This window comes from Carya illinoinensis, chromosome 6, assembly GCF_018687715.1.
Source record: "Carya illinoinensis cultivar Pawnee chromosome 6, C.illinoinensisPawnee_v1, whole genome shotgun sequence".
Classification (NCBI taxonomy): domain Eukaryota; kingdom Viridiplantae; phylum Streptophyta; class Magnoliopsida; order Fagales; family Juglandaceae; genus Carya; species Carya illinoinensis.
The window spans coordinates 5,540,403-5,561,365 of NC_056757.1; the positions used below are offsets into that span (position 1 = coordinate 5,540,403).

Sequence of the window (20,963 nt, forward strand, 5' to 3'; positions counted from 1 at the left end):
TCAGCAAAATAAAAATAATTCACCAAGGCATGAATTAACTGTCATTTGCATTTCAACCAGAATGTACCTCCCAAGATTCAGCAAGGCATGAAGTTTAACTACAACGCATTCCAAATACACCTTCCAAAAAACAAAAAAATAAAAATTAAAAGTTCAAAATTATTAAAAAAAGAGAGAGAGAGAGAAAAAAAAAGAAAAAAAGAAAAAGAAGAAGAAAGAAGGCAGCAATATCAGAGCACTTTTCACATCAATCCAACGTTGCATCACAAGATCAACACGAAACCTTGATACTCAAAAATCAACACCAACAATTCCAACCAGAAATTACAGACCATGCATAAACTTTAAACGTTCCAAACTATACCAAACAGTGCAGATTTAAAACATACCAACAATAAAACTGGACAAACAAAGTGGTAGCATCGTTGCAACTAGCAGTGAGCTCAATGACTCTTTATCATTCATAACAATCAGCTCTATTTTCGAGAGGAGCTGCTCGATTGCTTATGTTGTTTGATCTTCACAATGATGGGCTCGCAGACTTTTTTAGTCTCTTTCAGCTTTTCCTTAGCCTAGGCACTCTGGCGACCCCCTAACCATTGAGTCACCTGGCGAATGGCATCTTCAATCTTCTTCTTACTTTCGGGCTAGCTCAAGGTTGGACGAATCTCCTTATCGTTGACAATACTTTTCAAGTCGTAGTCATAATCCTCCAAAGCTCCCTTAGCCTTGGCCTTCTTTTTGTACTTTTCATCTTCAACCTTGAAATTCTCTGCATCCTTGATCATCCTATTAATCTCTTCTCTGGGTAGTCTCGCCTTGTCATTGGTGACGGTGATCTTTTGGCTCACGCCAGTGGTGCTCTCCTGAGCAGAAACCTTCAAGATGCCATTGGTGTCAATATCAAAGGAGACAACGACCGTAATCTTACCCCTAGGTGCAGCAGGAATGCCAGAAAGCCTAAATTCTCCCAACCAATAATTATCCTTAGCTCTTGTTCTTTCTCCCTCGTAAACAGCGAACAAAATACTAGTTTGGTTGTCCTTGACGGTTGTGTAGTTTCGTCTCATCTTGGTGGGACTGGTAGTATTCCTTGGAATCACCAGAGACATTATACCATCGTCGGTCTCCACCCCAAAGGACAAAGGAATGACATCTACGAGCACAATGTCTTGAACCCTCTCATTACCCGTACCAGCCATGATTGCAGCTTGAACAGAGGCTCCATAGGCCACGGCCTCATCCGGGTTCAGGTTCCTTTTAAGCTCCATGCCGTCAAAGAATTCCTGCAACAGCTGCTGGACCTTTGGTATTCTGGAAGAACCACCCGTAAGAACAACATCATGAACACTTCTCTTGTCCAGCTTAGCATCAGCCAAACATTTTTCCACAAGCTTAACAGACTTCTTGAAGAAATCCATATTGAGTTCTGAAAATTTGGAACAAGTGATATTTGAGCTGAAATCAATACCCTCATAAAGTGCATCCACGGCAATAGTAGTATCAAGTGCAGAAGAAAGAACTCTCTTAGCTCTCTCGCATTCAGTTCTCAACCTTCTCATAGCTTTGGCATTTCCACTTATGTCTTTCTTGTACTTCTTTTTAAATACTTCTACACAATGGTTAACCATTCTGTTGTCAAAGTCCTCACCTCCAAGGTGAGTATCTCCGGCAACAGCCTTCACTTTAAATTCACTCCCTCCAATGGTAAGAAGTGAGACATCAGCCGTACCACCACCCAAGTCAAAGATCAACACATTTCTCTTTCGAATGCTACTACCCAGCTTGTCAATGCCATAAGCAATCGCGGCTGCTGTTGGTTCATTCAGAATCCGCATGACTTTGAGGCCTGCAATGTGGCCAGCATCCATTGTAGCCTGACGCATTTTCTACAGGCATGCCCAGGTAAGACTCAGCAGTAATCCGCATCTTGACAAGGACCATCGATGAGATTTCCACGGCAGAAAATATCCTCCTTTCACCCTTGTAAGCAACCTTGATCATAGGCTGGTCATTGGAACCTTCAATGACCTTGAATGGCCATAAGTTAATATCACTCTGAACCAAGGGATCACTGAATCTCCTACCAATCAACCGTTTTGAATCTGCAAGATCATAAAGGAAAAATGGAGAAGTGAGTAGACAACACTAGAGAATATGCTATACAGGTGGCAAGCCACACTCAAAAGATTTTTTTCTTTTCCCCCTTCGGTGAAACCTTTTTCAAGAGACTTGTCTCTACTCTCGACTTTACACTCTCGGAGTTTGCTCAAAGATTGATGCATTCAATATTGTTTTCACAACTCATATCATCTCATCTAATTATTACAATTTTTTTAAATTCTCACATAAAATAAAATAAACAATTTAACTTTTTCAAATCTCAAAACAAAAATAATATTAAAAAAAATATATTCTAATAATATTCTATTCAGTTTTAACTTTAATTTCAACCCATTTCATCTCATATATAAAAACAAACCCCTAAGGTAAGTAGTGAAGGGAAGTTCGATTTTACAGTTTATGGGTTCAGATTTAATAAACCTTTAATATGTAACCGAAAAAATAATAATAAATTGATTAATTTTCACATTAAATTTTAAGAAATAATTAATGCTGATAGTCCAAGTCTAAAATCCTAAACCTAAATATATTAATCTCTTACAAACTAGAACTACTAATTCTACAAGAGATCCATTGAACAATCATGTTGGAATTGGAATGAAAGAAAGGGCAAAATAAATGCCAAGAGCCTGATGGCCTGAACGGCATCTCAATTCTCCTATTAGAAAATTTAGATTTGAAACCTCTAACCCCTTTATAAAAATTTAAAAACAAAAATAACAAAATAATATTACCTATATTTATAATTTGAGTAATTCTACATATAATTATGAAGTGCGTAAATGCTGCATAATCGCTTTGAAAAAGAGTAGAATTCACTATTAAAAAAAATTCATGTGAATCCTATGTTTTGTTTATTTCTTTCAAAGCTATTACACGACAGTTGCACAATTCGCGGTTGCAAATATTTTTTTCTTTAAAATTTGAAACTTGAATTAAAAATAAAAAAAAAAAGTGATATCATATGGCTGTCAATCAATACATATAAAGTTATGCATAGTATTACTAAAAAACAATTATAAAATCAACTAGGGTTTTTTTTTCTTGTTTTTCAAAGAGAAAAAAAGAATAGTTTTTTTTTTTTTTAAGGGAAAATAAACTAGTTCGAGCCAGATAAATATAACACAGGTTTAAAGATTAATTACGTTGAAAAAGAAAAAATAGATTCCAGATATATTACGAATTTAACCTTGGCCTCTAGATTTCCTCTTATGCATTTTTTTTTTTTTTTTTCCTTCCCTATCCTTAAAACTTCGGCTTTAAAGAAGTAATCAATTTCTTAAAAAGAAAAAGAAAAGGTGGGGAAACAAAGAAAGAAAGAGAGAAATTACCGAAGATGGAGTTGATGGGGTTCATGGTGACCTGGTTCTTGGCGGCATCACCGACGAAGCGTTGTGTCTCAGCGAACGCAACACATGACGGCGTCGTTCGATTTCCCTGATCATTAGCTACTATCTCTACTCTATCATGTTGCCACACTCCAACACAAGAGTAAGTAGTTCCCAGGTCAATCCCTATCGCCGGGCGCAATGTCCTTCTGTCGGCCATTTTCAACGTCCAGAACGATCACGAGACTATTGAAGTAGAGTAGAGAAGTGGAAGACGCGGGGGTCTTTATAGATATTTTTTTCTTCTTTCCCTTGCTCACGAAGTAGATTGAATCCGGACAAGAAAACTCATTTTATATAAGAAAATAATGTGATTCTTCCTAAATTAATTTTATATATCACTCCTCTTTTATATATTTGGTCCTGCCGCCCGCCAGCCCCGCCCGCCATTTCTTCTCTATTTTGTATTAAAAAATGCTTTGGAACCGAATTTGGATCCCGGAATGTTTTTTCTTCTTCTTCTTTTTTAAAAAATTTATTGACATAGGAAATAGTTTTTATAACTGTTGTGAATTTTTTTATTTTTAAAAAAATATTTAAGAATAGAAACAAATAATAATAAAAAATATATCTTATTCGGTGGATTCTCGGCTGTAGCACTACTCTTTTGCATTTGTAAGCACTAGAAAACTTGGTGAGCAAGACGGAGAGAGAGAGAGAGAGATTTGACTTGTCAACGGTGGCTACGGCCTACCGTGGATCAGATGGAAGAAAAGGATAAAATCTTTAGGAATAAAAGAAGTTGTGTACTCACGCTCTAACAGTGTCTTTTATCCACCCAACATTTAGGTTTGGCTTGACTATATAAATTTTTTATCTCAAATTTAAAATTTTTATTTTTATTTTTTAAATTTTTATATAAAATATAAGAAATAATTTAATTTTTTTAAATTTTAAAATAATAATAATATTAAAATATAATATTTTAATATTTTATCTTAAAACTTAAAATTATCAAGTGCCAAACCAAACTTTACAACTTGAATGAATATATATAAACAAATATTTTATAAAAAAAAACTAATAAAAAATAAATTTTTTTATGCATTTTTTTTTATAAAGATTTGTATAGTATTTATCTATTAAAAACTTGTACAAAACATTTTTCTATTTATTTATAAGCTAATTTTTGTAATCCAAGTATTCCTTTCTCTTTAGAATATAGATCTTACTAAGGAAGATCCCATTTAGCAGCTCATATTGGCCAACTATCAATAAAAATGATTTTTCTTTTTCAATCATATATCACAACCATAAAAAAGTCATTTCCCTTTAAGAAAACTCAAAAAATTAAAAAACAGTTTCGTATTTATCCATTGGTTGTCAAATGTTATGTCATTTTTTTTAATTGGATTAATTGCAAAATCAATTCGTAGATTTTTGCAAATTAAAAACTAAAGAATCTTTTTAAAATAATCAAAAAATGAGAAGAACTAATTGGGCAATTAACCAGAAAAGAATTGGGTTGGTTTGAATTTAAAGATGAGATTAAATGATTTTAGATGAAAGATGAAAATTAAATAAAATATTATTAAAATATTATTTTTTAATATTATTACTGTTTTAGAATTTGAAAATGTCATTTCCCTTTAAGAAAACTCAAAAAAGTTAAAAACATTTTCTTATTTATCCATTGGTTGTCAAATGTTATGCTAAATATCATTTTTTTTAATTGGGTTAGTTACAAAATCAATTCATAGATTTTCGCAAATTAAAAACTTAAGAATCTTTTTAAAATAATCGAAAAATGAGAAGAACTAATTGGGCAATTAATCGGAAAATGACAAGAACTGGGTTGGTTTGGATTTAAAAATGAGATTAGATGGTTTTAGATAAAATATGAAAATTAAATAAAATATTATTAAAATATTATTTTTTAATATTATTACTGTTTTAAAATTTGAAAAAGTTCAATTAATATTTAAAAAAGTTGAATTGTTTATGATATTTTGTGTAGAAATTTAAAAAAATTATAATGGTGATATGAGGTGAAACACTTTCTTAATCAAAACGAGGTCTAAAATTAGGAAATGAAAGAAGTCGAGTGACCCTCTCAACCCCACCTAATAAATCTCATGCCCACCCTAGAGATAAAGTGCACCACTCTTCCTCCTCTCCCCTACATAATTTTTAACTTTAATGCTGACCCAAAAACAATTTTCGGAGACTTTATATCCACAAGAGTTTATTAGAATTTTGTACCAATTGATGCATGCTCCTTTAATCATTCATCAAGGTTCCACACTATATCATGTCAAGCAATGCAAATTTAAAATCACTAAATTTATCATTAACTAGTCAAAACTCAGTAGGTTATAACCCTCAAATGAACATAAATGTTCATGGCATACCAAGCCTGTTTATGCAAGTATACATTTTCTATCAAATGTTTAAATGAATTAGATTGAATCTTTAGCAATTGAGATTTGGCAAGGAACATTGAACAATTTAATACTTTATCTACTTTTTCTTTTTGGGTTCTCAATTCACAAACACCTAAACTGGTTGTGAGCATCATTGTTCTGGATTCTCTTGCATGCAACACTGAACCTAGTTACAAAATAAGGAGCTAGAAAGTGAGAGAAAAAAGTCATTAAAGCAATGTCCATTAAGTACACAAGAGGAGGTCCAAAGAAATAAAGAATGGAAGAAGAAACTTCTTAGCATATTAGGAGAATGCTCCTTATCTTCAAAGCTTCGACCATTCCTTTCAATTCACAAACACCACATGATACACAAAGAAATCATCCACCATACATCGACAATATGTGAATTGGCCTTACATCTTTGCCAACATGCAAACAAATTGACCACCCTACTGGGCATTACCCAAGCAATGCTCATTCTATTAACAATCTCCACTCATAACATCCTTGCCACCTCACAATGAAGTAAAAGATGATCCACCAGCTCTCCACTCTTCTTACACATATAACACCAATCCGTTACGAAGAGACAACTCCTTTCTCAAATTACCCAAGGTCAAGAATTTCACAAGAGATGTTGTCCAACCAAAGAAACCAATCTTAGGTGGCACCTTACTCCCTTCTAGATATACTTCCAAGGGAATAAAGTATGCTTTTGACTTGACACCCTTGTATAATGATCATACACTAAACTTCCTACTTTGTCTTTGTCCAAAGCATCATATCCACCAAATTATAACCAAAATTCAAGGAATACAATAAACTATAAAAAGCATAAATAACTCCAATTTCCCAATCTTGAGTAGCTCTATTGAAATAAACATTCCAATGTGGGGAACTACTAGAACAATCCAACAACTCAAATACCAAAGCCTCCTGATTAAGAGCCAACCGAAAGAGAGAGGGAAACATGGTAAGGACTAAATCACCACATGAAAATTCATGCCAAAAACTTACTCTAGATCCATCGCCAACCGTGAAACTAATAAAACAAGCAAAAGCCTCCCATCCATTTCTAATATGCTTCCACAAACTAACACCATGCACACTTCTCACTTCATCAGAACACCAACTCCCTTGCAAAATCCCATACTTTATGATCTCAATAATAATCTTTCATAAGGACTCCCCTACCTGATGGTACCTCCATAAACATTTCACAAGGAGTGCCTTGTTAAAAATCAAACAAACAAATCGTACATAAACCTAAATAGTTAACAAAAACTTACTAACAGTGTAAATCCACAGTACCAAACCAATTATAAAATGAAAATCAATAAAACCAAGAAAAAAAAACCCGAAACTACCAAACATGTCATGCAATATGTGAGACGCAAATGTTAAAAAGGTGTGATGCATGAAGTCCGCCAAGTGTTACAAACCAAACTTGACCAACCAGTTAAACTTGTACAACCATGAATTGGTCTAATTTTTTATCTGGTTCACCCCTCAAACCACTTTTAATTTTAGTTAACCAGATGGATGCTTTTTTATAAGTTGAATCAAATTGAATAGGTTGTAAACCACTAAATTGATAAAAGTTATCAATCACACCAAATAATCTTTCCAGAATACAAAAACCTTTTCTTTTTTTTTTTTTGTTAATTTTTTTCCCTCAAAATACCTAACGAGTCTTGCATTTGACTAGTGTAAAAGTAAGTTCACGTAAGATTAAGCTTGTTAAACTGATGTTGAACTAGCCGCCTTTCTAGTTCATTCATCTGGTACAGTTTTTAAAATATTGGGCATGTAGTGTGCCTTCCCACATGATGCTAGAGCACCTAAGAAGCCATCCAAAACAAACAAGCCTAGCAATCTGCTTGGATTGCCACAAGCTAGCATCACTGGTCTTTATTCTTGTGTTTATGGGCATCATCACTATTTCTAGCTTTCTACTATTTTCGTATATGGCTTATATTCTTAAGAAATATGCGACTAACTTGTAATGATTAACGAGTTGGGAGTTTTATAAGAGTGATATACTGCAATGAGAGGCTAAAACATTAGGTTGCAAAGGGCCATTAGTAACAAGAAGTTTTTAGCTCGTTCTTGGTATAAGACGTTGTCTCAAACAAATGGGATTCACTCTTTTCCTTGGAAGAGTATTTGGAAGAGTAAGGTACCTTCAAAGGTTGCGTTATTTGGATGGTTTGCTTCTTTAGGAAAGAAGCAATAATAATATTAAAATATAATATTTTAATATTTCATCTTAAAACTCAAAATTTTCAAGTAGCCAAACCGAACCTAAATGATTTCATTAAAGATGTATTAGTCTTCAATACTTTAGGATTTCTTCTTCATTGAGGAAATTAAGTTTTTCTAATAACATCGATACAGCTATAATGCAAGACCAATAAAAACACCAAAAATGTAACTGACAGAATTGAAACCTTTCACAAAAAAAATAAAATCAGGGCCTAGAGTCACAATGCCATAACATGTATAAACTGAAAAGTATTCATCAAAAATGTATAAACTGAAAAGTTGAAACAGAAACAAAGAAAAAGTTCAATTTCTAGTGCAAACAAAGTTACTGCATACCTTGTTGAATCATTTACTAGTGCAAATGGAGTGCTACAACCCAAAGTTGCCTTCCCAAAAAATAAAAAATAAAAAACAAAAGAAAAAAATAAATAGGAGCAACAACATCAGAAAGCTGATTACAGTCAAATTAATGAGCAGTTCATATCTAATAAATATTCTAACAATAAAGAAAAGAAAAATTTTACATTTCATTTACTCGTAACAGAGTATATCAAGTTGAATATATATTATATATTTATCAGGAAGTTGAATATATTATTTTTAACTCTCATAAAACAAAAGGTCATCCATAGAGTACTATGGATTGAGTATAAGAAGGTGATGAATGAGATCTCACATTACTTGAGATGGATAAATTATTACTCTTTAAAATAGTTTCCATAAGCTCTAATTGTAATATTGACTAGTCATTTTAAAGTATAGATCTAAATATGGCTTGGGTCTTCCTTGGATCATTACAAATAGTATGAGAGCCAAATGCAACCAAATGAGCTAGACATATGCCATGTCACCTATACGATAGAAGGTTCTAACAAGGACATTGTAATACACCAAATTGAGTGTACGAAGGTGGGAAATAGGATGCCACATTGCTCTAGAGGGAGAAGTTTTTGCTCTTTGTAATGATTCCAAGGGTATCCAATTATACTATTGCCTAGTCCTTTTAGAGTATAGGCTCAGATGTGGCTTGGGCCTTTCTTGAGTCATTATCTCATCCTCCTCAATTGACATATATTAGCCACCCTAACCAAAAACTAAACAACCAAATGGTCAATCAAACGGACTTGGAGTTTTCAATATCACAAGGTGACCAAATTGACCATCCAACTAGTGCTCTACCTCCTTATGGCTCAATTAAGGAAAAATATTATGCACAAATACCATTTCTCAAGAAAGTGATAGTTCATAAATGTGCAGTTCTAGATACCATAGCATATAGAATATGAGCGAGCTGGAAATCTTTCAACCTCTACATATATCTCGAGAGTTATCATTAGACATATTTGTGGAAGAATGTAGGGATCACATTTAAGGAGATATTTATCAAGTACCTATGCTGATGAAATAATGTTTTGTAACAAACCATGGAAAATTGAAACCACATCAAGGCAAAGTTACAATTGGAGCCCCCTGGAATTGTTATGAATCAAAAGAACTTCTCCCTCACATGCAATGTGGAATCTCATTCACCACTGTTTTATACTAAATTTGGCATATTACAATCTTCTACCCCAAATTCAAACGTCTTCGTCCAGCCATCCCATTGTAGATGTCACATCTTAAGTCTCATACTTCTTGTTGGAATTGACTATGATACCATTTTGTAACAAACACAAGGAAAGCCAAACCACATCTTGACCTATATACTCCAAAATGACTGCTCAAGATAACAAACTATCTCCCTTAGAATCATTATAAAATTGCAAGAACTTCTCTCTCCCAAACAATGTGGGATCTCAATCACCACCCTCTCATACTATATTTGGGGTATTATATATTCATTCTCTATTATCATATGGTAAAGTGCTCGATAACAAATAATACTTGAGGAAAGAGATTGGAGTCGAAGGAACATCTTATACATTCTGTGTTTGGATTCATTTTTTGGTCAGTTTTTTATTTTGCTTATAAAAGATGAGTTGCACTCGAAAAAGTAATAATAAGACCAACATGCCTCGGTACAAGATGGTAGATGGTAGAGTAAAAAAAATACTAGTGTCCAACTTGAGCCTAACTAAAAATAAGATCTATGATAGTGAATAGAGGGAAGAAAAGGAAGGGTGGCTTAAACAGTAAGTAGGAACCCAATCAACCAATTAAAAGTATGACCAAAATACCAAAATATAAGAGCATCTATGCAAGGACATCTTTCCTTTTTGATAAATAAGGACATATTACAATTAAGTGACTGTCAGTCTGTCAAGCTTTAAAACAAGTTTAATATACTAGTATCAAGATGATGACTACTCCAGATTAAGAAAATAACATACATAGGGAAAAGAAAATAACTGATAAAAGTATGGGGAAGTTGGGATCGGTTAGTACTCAAGTGAGCGGAACATCCTATGATAATGAATATTGTCTATAAAGGTGGCATGCTGCATAAAAACTAAGTCAGATTAAAAGAATGAATCGAGCTTAAAAATTAAATCAGAATAGAAGAATGAATCAATTACATTGGAGTGTCCCTACACTAAAACAGACCCCATGTGCAATGAGAGGGACCAAAAAGATGAGGCCAAACCTTATTGCTTGAAAAATGTTAAATGGATCCAAACCCAATTCAGTTAGATTATCACACGGTCAATGTTTGAGCCTATACATTCTGTAAGATATTAAGACTTGGTTACTGTTTGAGGCGGTACATTATGTCAGATATTTCATTCTTCCATATGAGCTAAATATGCATCACATGTAGGGAGTATTTTTCTGAGAAATGGAACTCTTAGCAAAAAGGAAAACAAATGGGAAAGGGAAACAGTGCCGAAATAGTGCAACTTGTCATTATAGGCACAAAACACGGGGCTGAGGAGCAGAAATTTTTAAAACATATGCCAACCTGAAGTATTTCGCCCAATGCTTCATCAATAGCCATTCTCAAACCTCCTCTCCCCAAGCCAAGCCCTTGGGATGGAACTGCTCAGTTTTTAAAGTCATAAGGAATTCAATCAATGCCCAGGAAAAGATAATGAATATGAGAGCAAGACCAACCCGATATGACTTCAGAGACTGCAAAAGTCCCTAGATATATATCTACATGCCCATATGTGAAGGTGCTTGGTATTGAGAAAATATACTCTATTACATACCTTTCAGATTTACATTGGTATCTGCCAGTGCGGAAATGACAGAATCTATTTTTCATTTTTCTTGTCCTGCATAGACAATCAAGTCCAGGTGTTGGGTCATAGTCTGTATCAACTAGCGGAAAGAGAATACGCAGCAAAAGGCATACTTTCGAGTCTAGTACCTTGAAGAATAGATTTTTACTCAGTGCACCCTCCGTATTTCCTACATATTTTGCCAGCCGGAAAAGTCATATTCTTTCTTCAGAAAACTTTAGTACATATGTAGACAGAGGGAGGAAAGAAGGAAGAAAGCCCAGTTTTTTTGCCTGTATTCTTTTACCTGAGCTTCAACCGTCATAAAAATAGGAAGTTCATACTGGGAAAATTCAATTTGAAGCTCCTAATGAAAACCAAACATATTATTCAGTGGCAAGAAAACAAACAGAATGCCACAAGTCCAAATATTTGGGCCATTGGCGTGATTCTGAGTCGCATAGATTTACAATTTGGTAAAATAGGTCAAAATGAAAACGAAACTAAACACTAATTCCTAAATGTAATCAGTAAGTAGTAAGAGTTTTAATTTGAACTGGGTATTCAGCTAAATAAGACATTGTAGAATCCAGCAAAGTATCACCTTTTACCTTATAAACCAAAGCCCAAAACAAAAGTCAATTCCTTCACAAGCGGAGTTTGCTTGATTTTTAATCCAATCATATAAGGTCGAATACTACCAATTGAACATGGAAATCGAATTCTGAGCCAAAATTAATATTCCAGATCAAATGTAGATATTAAAAGAACAAAGTGAAACGCAGCAAGGAAAAGCAAAATGGGGAGAACTAGGAAAAAATAAAAATAAAAAGACAGACAAAACTGTAGGCGCCGATACTTGGAACAACCGGATTCTCTCTCCGCTTGCCAAATTTGAAGTTACTGCGGAGACCGCGAGCGAATAAGTTTAAGCTATGTTTGACTGTCAAATCCATTTCAATTTATTAATTTTTTAAATTTTGTATAAAAAATTAAATTTATATTAACATATTTTATATATTTAAATATATATCTTAATATATTTTATATCATTGAACACATTTTATTAAAATTTATAAATATTACTATTTATAAATTAACTCAAATAATTTACAATCATCTCAACACGTAAACAGAATTCACAAGCTTGTTTGGCTTGGATGGTGATTCGTACGCACCATTGACTCAAATTACTAGTCAAAATTTGTGATATTATAAATAAAAAAAATTACTACAGATATAAAAAGATTATTCAAAATAAATTTATAAATTGATGTTATTTTATATAATCTGTTAGATTTACTTTATAATAAAAATAAAGTTACATTAATTTATAAATTTACTGTTATGAAATTGATTAAAGTATTTTTCTAAATAGAATATAAATATAAATCGACTAATTTTTATTTTAGTTTTTGTCATTTCCTCGACAAAACAAACACAATTTTTTCCAATGAGATAGCCAACATTTTTCCAATGGGGGAGCAATCTAACCAATAAAATTGTTAAGAATATGATTATAATTTTGAAAATCCTAAGTCTAAAACTCAAACATTACTTGGTATTTCAGATTTTTTTTTTCTAAAAATATATTTCAAAAGATTTTGTCCCATTAATCACTAGTTTTGCCGATAAGATAATGCTAACCAAATAAAACAGAACTTGGTTCGGATCATTGCATCAACAAAAACATGTTAATGTTAACAACAATAGAACAATAATTGTGTAGCAACCACGAAATCTCGTATTCATCTATGCTTTAATATCACATGAAGTGTCTTTAAATTGAGGGAAATTGGATTTTTCATCATTTGAACAAAATTCATTGAAATATAGGTCCAACATCAGCTACAATGGCTTGATCTTGAGCTCTTAATTTCAAGCCTCCTTTTTATTTCCAAAGTGAGTATGGCCCATAAAGAACTCCTCGGACAAACCAAATGCAATGTAAAGGAAACAACCGAGGATGGGACTCACGCGTTATCTTGTCCACAGCACAACTAGACAGGTCATATGATATGGCCATCTTGGCTAGTTTGAGCCGTGCAATCGTCTGAACATTGAATTGGTGTATTGGATTTTCCATCTTTTTTTCTCCAAAAGTTTGTCGATTGTGATCCTAATCCCGTCCTACTAGTATCTGAGCATTCTAGACTCGTGTAGTGCTACGTACTTACCAATTAATTGTACTGCAAGTTTCACAATTTCCTAGGACGACCCAAAAGAAAGGTTCCAAAACATAGACCAGAATATTCCAACTCATTAAAATTTAAGATTATTAACAATCCGTGACCCTTCGGGCAGAGCTGTGTAAACTCCATAAAAACACGCTTTCAGATGCATTCAAGTTTCTTCCACGTCCTATGCAATTTGCTCTCAGGAAGATAGGCATTTCTGACATCTCCTTAGAGAATACATGATCCTTCCACACACTCCAAAAAGTGCCCGAAACCTGTAATTTCCGATAAAAATAGCATTTTTTAGGAAGAATAAAATAAATAAGAAAAGAGAGATTCTCACACAACATAGCCAAGAGAGCATTGATCAAGAAATTATAATTTTGTTCCTTTTCTTTCATTACAGCAGAAACCCATGAATAATCTTAATATAACACATGACTTTGAACGAATCATAAATACTCTTAATACATAGAAATTCAATTACAGGGGAGAGTCCAAAAAAATGTTTCATCTCCCGGTGGATTTTACTTCTCCTAATTCAGAATATAACAGAATAAATGAATATTTGGTCACTGTCAGCAATGTCTTCAGGCAATAAGCGGGAGTCATTAACGAATGTGAATGGACAAAAGAATGATTTCTCTTCCTTCTTTTTTTCTTCTTTTTTTCAGCAGAAGCTCCATAGACGAATATCGCTTTCTTCGTACAGATAATTGAACATTGGTGGATCAAACAAGGAATCATTAAGCAGTTGATCAAGGAATTTTGGTGATTGCAGGTCTTCGAAGTTGTACCAGGATTCCGTCATGGCCATTGGCTCATTGACCTGAACAAAGGATTGCATTAGAGAGACATCATCATCGAGGTGATCGGATGGTGATGAGGACATGGCTGGAGACGAGACTGATGATGATGAGGAAGAGGGAGGAGGAGGAGGAGGAGGAGGAGGAGGGGATGGTGGGGTGGCAGCATCGGCCACAAAACTGTTTGCAGCAGCTGCAGCCATTCTTTGTATGGATTTGGGTGACAAAATACCATTGTTATCTTGAGGAATGCAGTGAGAGGAGGAAGTGATGGGGAAGTTGAAATTGGCTTTGGAGCCTTTGAGGCATAGAAGTGCAGCATCATAGGCTCTGGCTGCTGCTTCTGGTGTGGAATAAGATCCAAGCCATATTCTTGTTTTTTGATTTGGTGCCCTTATCTCAGATACCCAAGAACCCCAGCTTCTCATTCTTACCCCCTTGTATTTCTTCTTTATGCTTGCTGATGCTGATGCTGATATTGATGGCATTGGTTTTGATGGCTCTGGGTTATTCTTCTGCTCTGTCTTCACCATTTGTTGAGAGCTGCAACAATCGATGCTTTGGTGAACAAAGGGTGGTCAAGAATAAATACTTAGGTGGAGAAAGTGTGTTGCTGAAGTCTCTCTCTGTTGTTTTCTCTTTTTTTCCCTTTCTTGTTTTGAAAGTGAGGAAAGCAATGAGTTTTATGGAGTGAAGTTTGTAGAGAAAAAGTTAGTATTTATAGAGGGGGGTGCCTTAGTTTTCAAGTAGGTGATCCCGCTAACCAGTCAATGCAAAGTAGGGCTCTGATCAACATATGGACATTTCTCGGCAATGACATATGGACCTGAATCATGAGAATGGATGACAGATGTTTTCTAATGCAATCCAAATCAAAACTACCCATCCTAAATTTTATTTCAAAGTGACTATTTGCCTTGTCAAGACAAAATTGTCTCATTTGATTATATATTTTAGATGGAAAAAGATAAAAGAAAAGATATGTTATTAAAAATTAAACTAAAATATTATTATAATAAAAAATTCTATGTACAATTATTTTTATATATTCTACTAATATAATTAATTATATATTAAAAATTCTAGTGTAATATAAATTTTTAATATTTATTTTATTTTAAAATTAAAAAAAAAAAATCGAATGATTTATTACTTGATAGCTGGCCTTATTACTATTTTTTAGGGTTATGATGTATCTCCTTAGAAAATCAAGCATATTCATAAAGCTTGATAATTGATATGTTTTTTCAAGTATTTTTTAAACTACAACTTGTTTGATTTTTGAAGAGCTTTGAATTAGTCAGGCTCATGATAATCTTTAACCTCAACAAAAGAATCTCTGTCACTTCTGCAGGAAGAGTAGATGACCTAAAAAACGGGTACTTTGTCACATGTGGCGTGCTTTATGACGAAAATCTGCAGTGGTAATACAATACAATAATAATTCTAGACAATGACTTTTATGTCTTTTTTGGTTGGTAATTTTTCTGGGCACTGGGAAGTTACTTCTCTGACCAAAGAATAATAAGAGCATATCGCCTTAATTACAAGTTATATCTTATACCAAGTAGTGTAGAAAAATTCAAATAACGCCTCTGTAACTTCCAGAAAAAGCAACGAATATAATGTCCTGTAACCTGCAACATGGACCAGTGAGACCAGCATGGAAAGCGTAATAAATTACTGTCCTTCTTGTTCTAGAGTTTCTCGACTTACTCAACAAGTCATCCCAACCCAAGTTGTTGCCCAACAAAATTCTAATAATAAAAATTTTATTTAAGTTTACTTTTATATATTTTTTTATGTATTTTATTAATATAATTAACTAATTATTTTTATTAATCATATCAGTTAAATCTATAAAAAATTATATAAAAATAACTATATATATTATAATTATTCTAATAAATAATTCACATTCGGGAAACATTCATATTGGTAATAACTTTAATAAAAGTTAGGGGGTCGTATTTATGAACTATAAGCATAATATCCGACCATTAGATCGAATTGGGCGATTCAATTTTATGGTGAGATATACATATTATATGGCTCCTATAATGTTTAATGCTATCTGTATAAGATTTTTGAAAAATAAAGTAAATTCTAAGTGAGCATTTAATATTGTGTTATGAGTAATGCTGCATATAGTTTTAGAGTATATAAATATATACATTCTCATTAAAAAAAGTGAAATCCCTCGTTAAAAAGATGATTTTTACATATAAGTTTCTAATTTATTCAACTTTTTCATAAAAAAAAAAAAAGAGGATTAACGTATTTTAAAATTGTAAATACTATTTATATTGTACTTAAATTTTTAAATTGTGCAATTTATAATGTAGAGTACGTAGGAGATGGAAAAGAACATAAGATTATTAATTTCTGTCGTGATAGGCAACATCCAGGATTTGACGGCAGGTAGAGATAATTAAAAATAAGCATTTTGAAGTAGTGTTGGCTGTAATACACAAAAATAAATAAGCATATTATAAATGAAAACGAAACTGATGAAGAAGACGCGCAGCCTTGATAGTGAGGGGGGAGACGATATATTTCCCCATGGAAATCAAATCACCAGCTGTACTTGCTTCACTGTCTCGCAGAAACTCCAAAACCGCGTCATGGGCCTCATGCAAATTATGAAAAATATACCAAATTCAAAATCAAATCTCTCTCTGTCTCTCTCACTGTGAAAGCAGAAAGAGATGATCGAGTTACAATAAATAAACTAATAAAGGTTCACATCTCAACCGTTTCATGCACTGCACATTCATTTCGCTGCGCGCATGCTTACGCCTACATGACTTGACTTTTTGCTCTTTTTCCAATCTCTCTCCCTCTTAAAAAAGAGTTTTTGAGGTTTAAGAATCAAGATGGATCGGTCGTCGACGGTCGATGGGATTGTCTTTTGGTACGGTATGACCACCAAAACCGGACCCTTTTTCCTAGCTGTGCTAAAGGAACTGCCGCCAGTGCACATGCATGGGGGATCGAAGAGATATACGAGCTTTCCTGGAACTTCCATATATTCATGATCTGTACCTTCAAGGCGGGCCCAGGATAAATAGGTTTCACACTCTCTAGAAAGCGTCAAGAAGGCATGGTCTCTTTTCCAAGTTAACGCAGTATATATATTGCTTGCCGGTCTAAATAGGGCGTTTTTGTCAACTTTCCAGCACACAGACTACTGTTGTAATTTTCTGGCATCAGTGCCTCGGAATGGGAAAAGGATTTGGGATATATTGTTGTAGGAGGAATACAGCCATGAGAACCCTTAGAAAGTTTTTGTTCTTTCTCTGTAGCTCTATATATATAGTAACATAATATTTGTTTTTTCCCCCTTTTTAAAGCGTGTTGGAGTCTTCATCATGAGTACTAATGAGTAAATATATGAAGCCCCGGCAAACCAATGACCCTACGAAAATTGTTACACCTGCATGGACTTACATCATGAGAAATTTCTTACTCTCTAACTCATTACACAATGGATTTTAACACATAAAATTAATCCCTTTAACCTGCCTTCCAATTTGCAATCACTCACACATGCACTCAATTTTTTTTTTACAGTTTAAAGAAATGATTATTAAGCCCACGTCAAGTCATCTCAAATCAATCAATAATTATTATAAAAATCTATTACTTTTTTAATTTTTTATAAAAAAATTAAACTTATATTAATTTATTTCATGTATATAAATATACAAGACTTATGAAATATTACTATTTACAGATCAATTCAAATCATTCGAGATCATATCAACATTCAAAAACAATTTTAAAAAATTTTATAAATTTTAAATAGATAAATTTCACATAATTATTATTATTTTTTTTATAGAAAATTGATATAAAATTTGCCAATTTAAAACTAATAGAAAGGAATATTGTACCTACTGAAGATAATATTTATGCAGGTGGACCAGCCAATGCCTACTCCATCGATCGATCGGGCTTTGATTAGGAGTGGTCATCCTAGAACAGTGTGCAAGGGAAGGTTTGAGTAGGATCCATGGAGGATAAGATATCTTCTCGATGTCGTTCACTACTATATATATATATATATACATATATATACGTGTGTGTGACATCAACATGAATTTGTCCGTTCAGTCAGGACACAGGACTCAGAACCACAAATTAAAACTAGTCGCCCACGTAATACGTACAAAACCTACAAAATCTATCATTTCCATCGATCATATTAATATTTATATATAGTCTATAATGGCAAATTAAGGTTGTACGTATGTTCCTTTTCCAATTAATTCATTAGTCATAAGACAAATTAGAATTAGTAGGTGTATGTATACGTACAAGCTGGAAATTAACAAAGATCAGCTGATTAATTTTTGGGCTAAATCTGGATATTCTAGCCGATCGATTTACTCATCAAAATCTTCATGATTTTCTTAGAGAAAGTAGATAAAAGTTGGCATGTTTCAACAGCTAATTTGAGGTGTAAAATAAATATTAATGCATGTTGATCTTTAATTGCTTACATGTACATGAATATCTTACCCTAGCCTCCTCCTCCTCCCTGGAAACTTCCTTAATTTTCCTGAATTAATTAATCACTTGAAAAACCACATAATTAAGAAAAAGTATATCTTATTGCAATTTGCAGGCATCTTTTCCTTATAATATATATATATATATATATGCGCTTAGTAATATTGGGTATATATAATATGGGTGACAGCCGTATATATATAGGACTTCACGACATGTAATTAATATTCATGTTATTAAATGAATGTCACATGATGTTCGTACCACAAAATTCTTTTTCTTTTTTTATATTATAAGATCATCTGTCAGAAATTAATGCAGGTATGAATTATGAAACATGAAGGCCAGTTTTCTTTGTTGGAAAGTGGATGGAAATTTCATTCGTACATATATAGTTTACTAATTAAGCTGCCATTAATAATGTCTTGATTAGTAATTTACTTAAGTTAGCTAGCTTCCGGACATTGAACAGTCCAAGGTACCTGTACGTGATGGTCGAATAAATATATAGGAATCATCGTATTGTCAAAGTTACACTGTTTGTCACCGAATGGGCTGGCTGGCTCGCATGCATGGGGTTGAAATGCAAACACGAGGAAGCGGGCTTTCATCGTTTACATGATGATCAGAGATCAAAACATGAATCAATATAATATCGGCGCCGGTGATCAAAACACGAGAAAATTATGGCCATTTTTATTTTATTATTATATATATATTGAGTTCCCATAGTTGTTTCAGATATATTGAAAATGCTCAAGCCTCATGAACATGTACTACTTCACATTGCATATATTATGGCCGGCGATCATATTAAGCTTGAAGTAATATATATTATCCATTTCGAATAAAATATTAGGTATTTTAATATTTTTAATTATTATCAAGAATATAATAATTGAAACTATTTTAAATTTAATGGGTCGTTTCTATTTCACTAAAATGGGAGAGGATCATATTCCTTAATTTTCTAGTAATACCATTTATTATTAAAATATAATAGCCTACGTCAAAAGGACCAACTAACAAATTATCTTTTCTTTTAAATGTTGGAACTTGGAAGGACTTGTATCTCCTTTCTTGGAATACGTGTATACATATTATCTACTTATTATAAAGAATAATTATAATAATTCTAGGATTCCCGTTGAGATTTTTTTTTTTTAATTTTATAATTAAAGAAGTATATTTTAATGATATTATAAATTTTTTAAAAAATATTTAAAAAAATACATGAAAAAAACACATAAAATTGTAATAATATGAGCCCCCAGTAGCACCTCCTAACGGGGGGGAGCAGCACCACCCTATTATAAAATGTCAATAAAAAATTATTTTAATAGTATTGGAACGTGCAACCCTCCTATTTTTTTTTTTTTAGAATAAAAAAAAAATTAAGATATATATAAAAAAATATATATCTGTCTTTTAATAGTGAGCTGCATTTTAAAAAATCTATCAAAAAATTATATTGTATCTTTTTTTTTTTTTTTTGTCAATAAAAAAGATATTTATAGATAAACTAATGAATACAAGATATAAGTTTGATTGGATAAGAATCCCTTATAATCTTCTCAAAACCAACACACATTATAACACAGAAAAAAAAAAAAAAAAAAAAAAAAAAAAAAAAAAAGAAGGTGATAGAAACCAAAAAATTGCCTCCCACCCAAACCCCACAAGGGAAGACTGGTTGGTGACGGTTTTTAAATAGTCTGATAAATAGATTATAAAATTGTAGCTAAAAGCTGCAGTACAGAGAGGTGTGCTACAACGCGTGGTTTGGACTAGCTGGAATGAACAATCACATACACTTTCACTTGATCCTTGGTTAAGGAAAGTAAAAACATAGCGTAGCAACTGAACATTGTGATGAATTCGCCGACGAGGAGCCGATACTGATAGTGGAGGCGCATGCAGGCCACGCGCCACATTTGGAGAAAAGAGAATAGTTGGATCTGGAAAATTCGATACTGCTGGTTCCAAAACTGCCTTGTGTGGCGGTAGAGAACTCTCCAAGGCACTTCGACACATGGATTTCATGCGCATCTACACGTGAGGCGCATATGAGCAGATTTCTTCTACTATCTAGGCTATCGGCACCTGAAGAAGTTATTGGAGGGGCACGTGACAACTCTATATAGTCGGAAAGCAATAGATT

At 33.1% G+C, this 20,963-nt stretch overlaps 1 protein-coding gene, 1 long non-coding RNA gene and 1 pseudogene across 3 annotated transcripts; all 3 read right to left on the minus strand.

Moving 5' to 3' along the window:
• Window positions 1-228: 228 nt before the first annotated feature.
• Window positions 229-4,333, minus strand: LOC122313755 (annotated as a pseudogene).
• Window positions 4,334-6,089: 1,756 nt separating this feature from the next.
• LOC122313756 lies at window positions 6,090-12,209 on the minus strand. 2 transcript variants are annotated; one of them, XR_006243486.1, is made up of 6 exons: window positions 11,916-12,209; window positions 11,454-11,671; window positions 11,293-11,358; window positions 11,043-11,119; window positions 8,480-8,529; window positions 6,090-7,072 (listed from the first exon to the last, which is right to left on the minus strand). It is a non-coding gene; the product is annotated as an uncharacterized LOC122313756 (long non-coding RNA). The 2 variants fall into 2 exon arrangements; XR_006243485.1 differs by having other exon boundaries at window positions 6,090-8,529.
• A 1,635-nt stretch (window positions 12,210-13,844) lies between these two features.
• LOC122312456 (ethylene-responsive transcription factor ERF014) lies at window positions 13,845-14,991 on the minus strand. The gene has a single exon (XM_043127065.1). It carries the CDS (start codon window positions 14,818-14,820, stop codon window positions 14,152-14,154), a length of 669 nt encoding a protein of 222 aa, XP_042982999.1. The 5' UTR covers window positions 14,821-14,991; the 3' UTR covers window positions 13,845-14,151.
• Window positions 14,992-20,963: the final 5,972 nt, after the last annotated feature.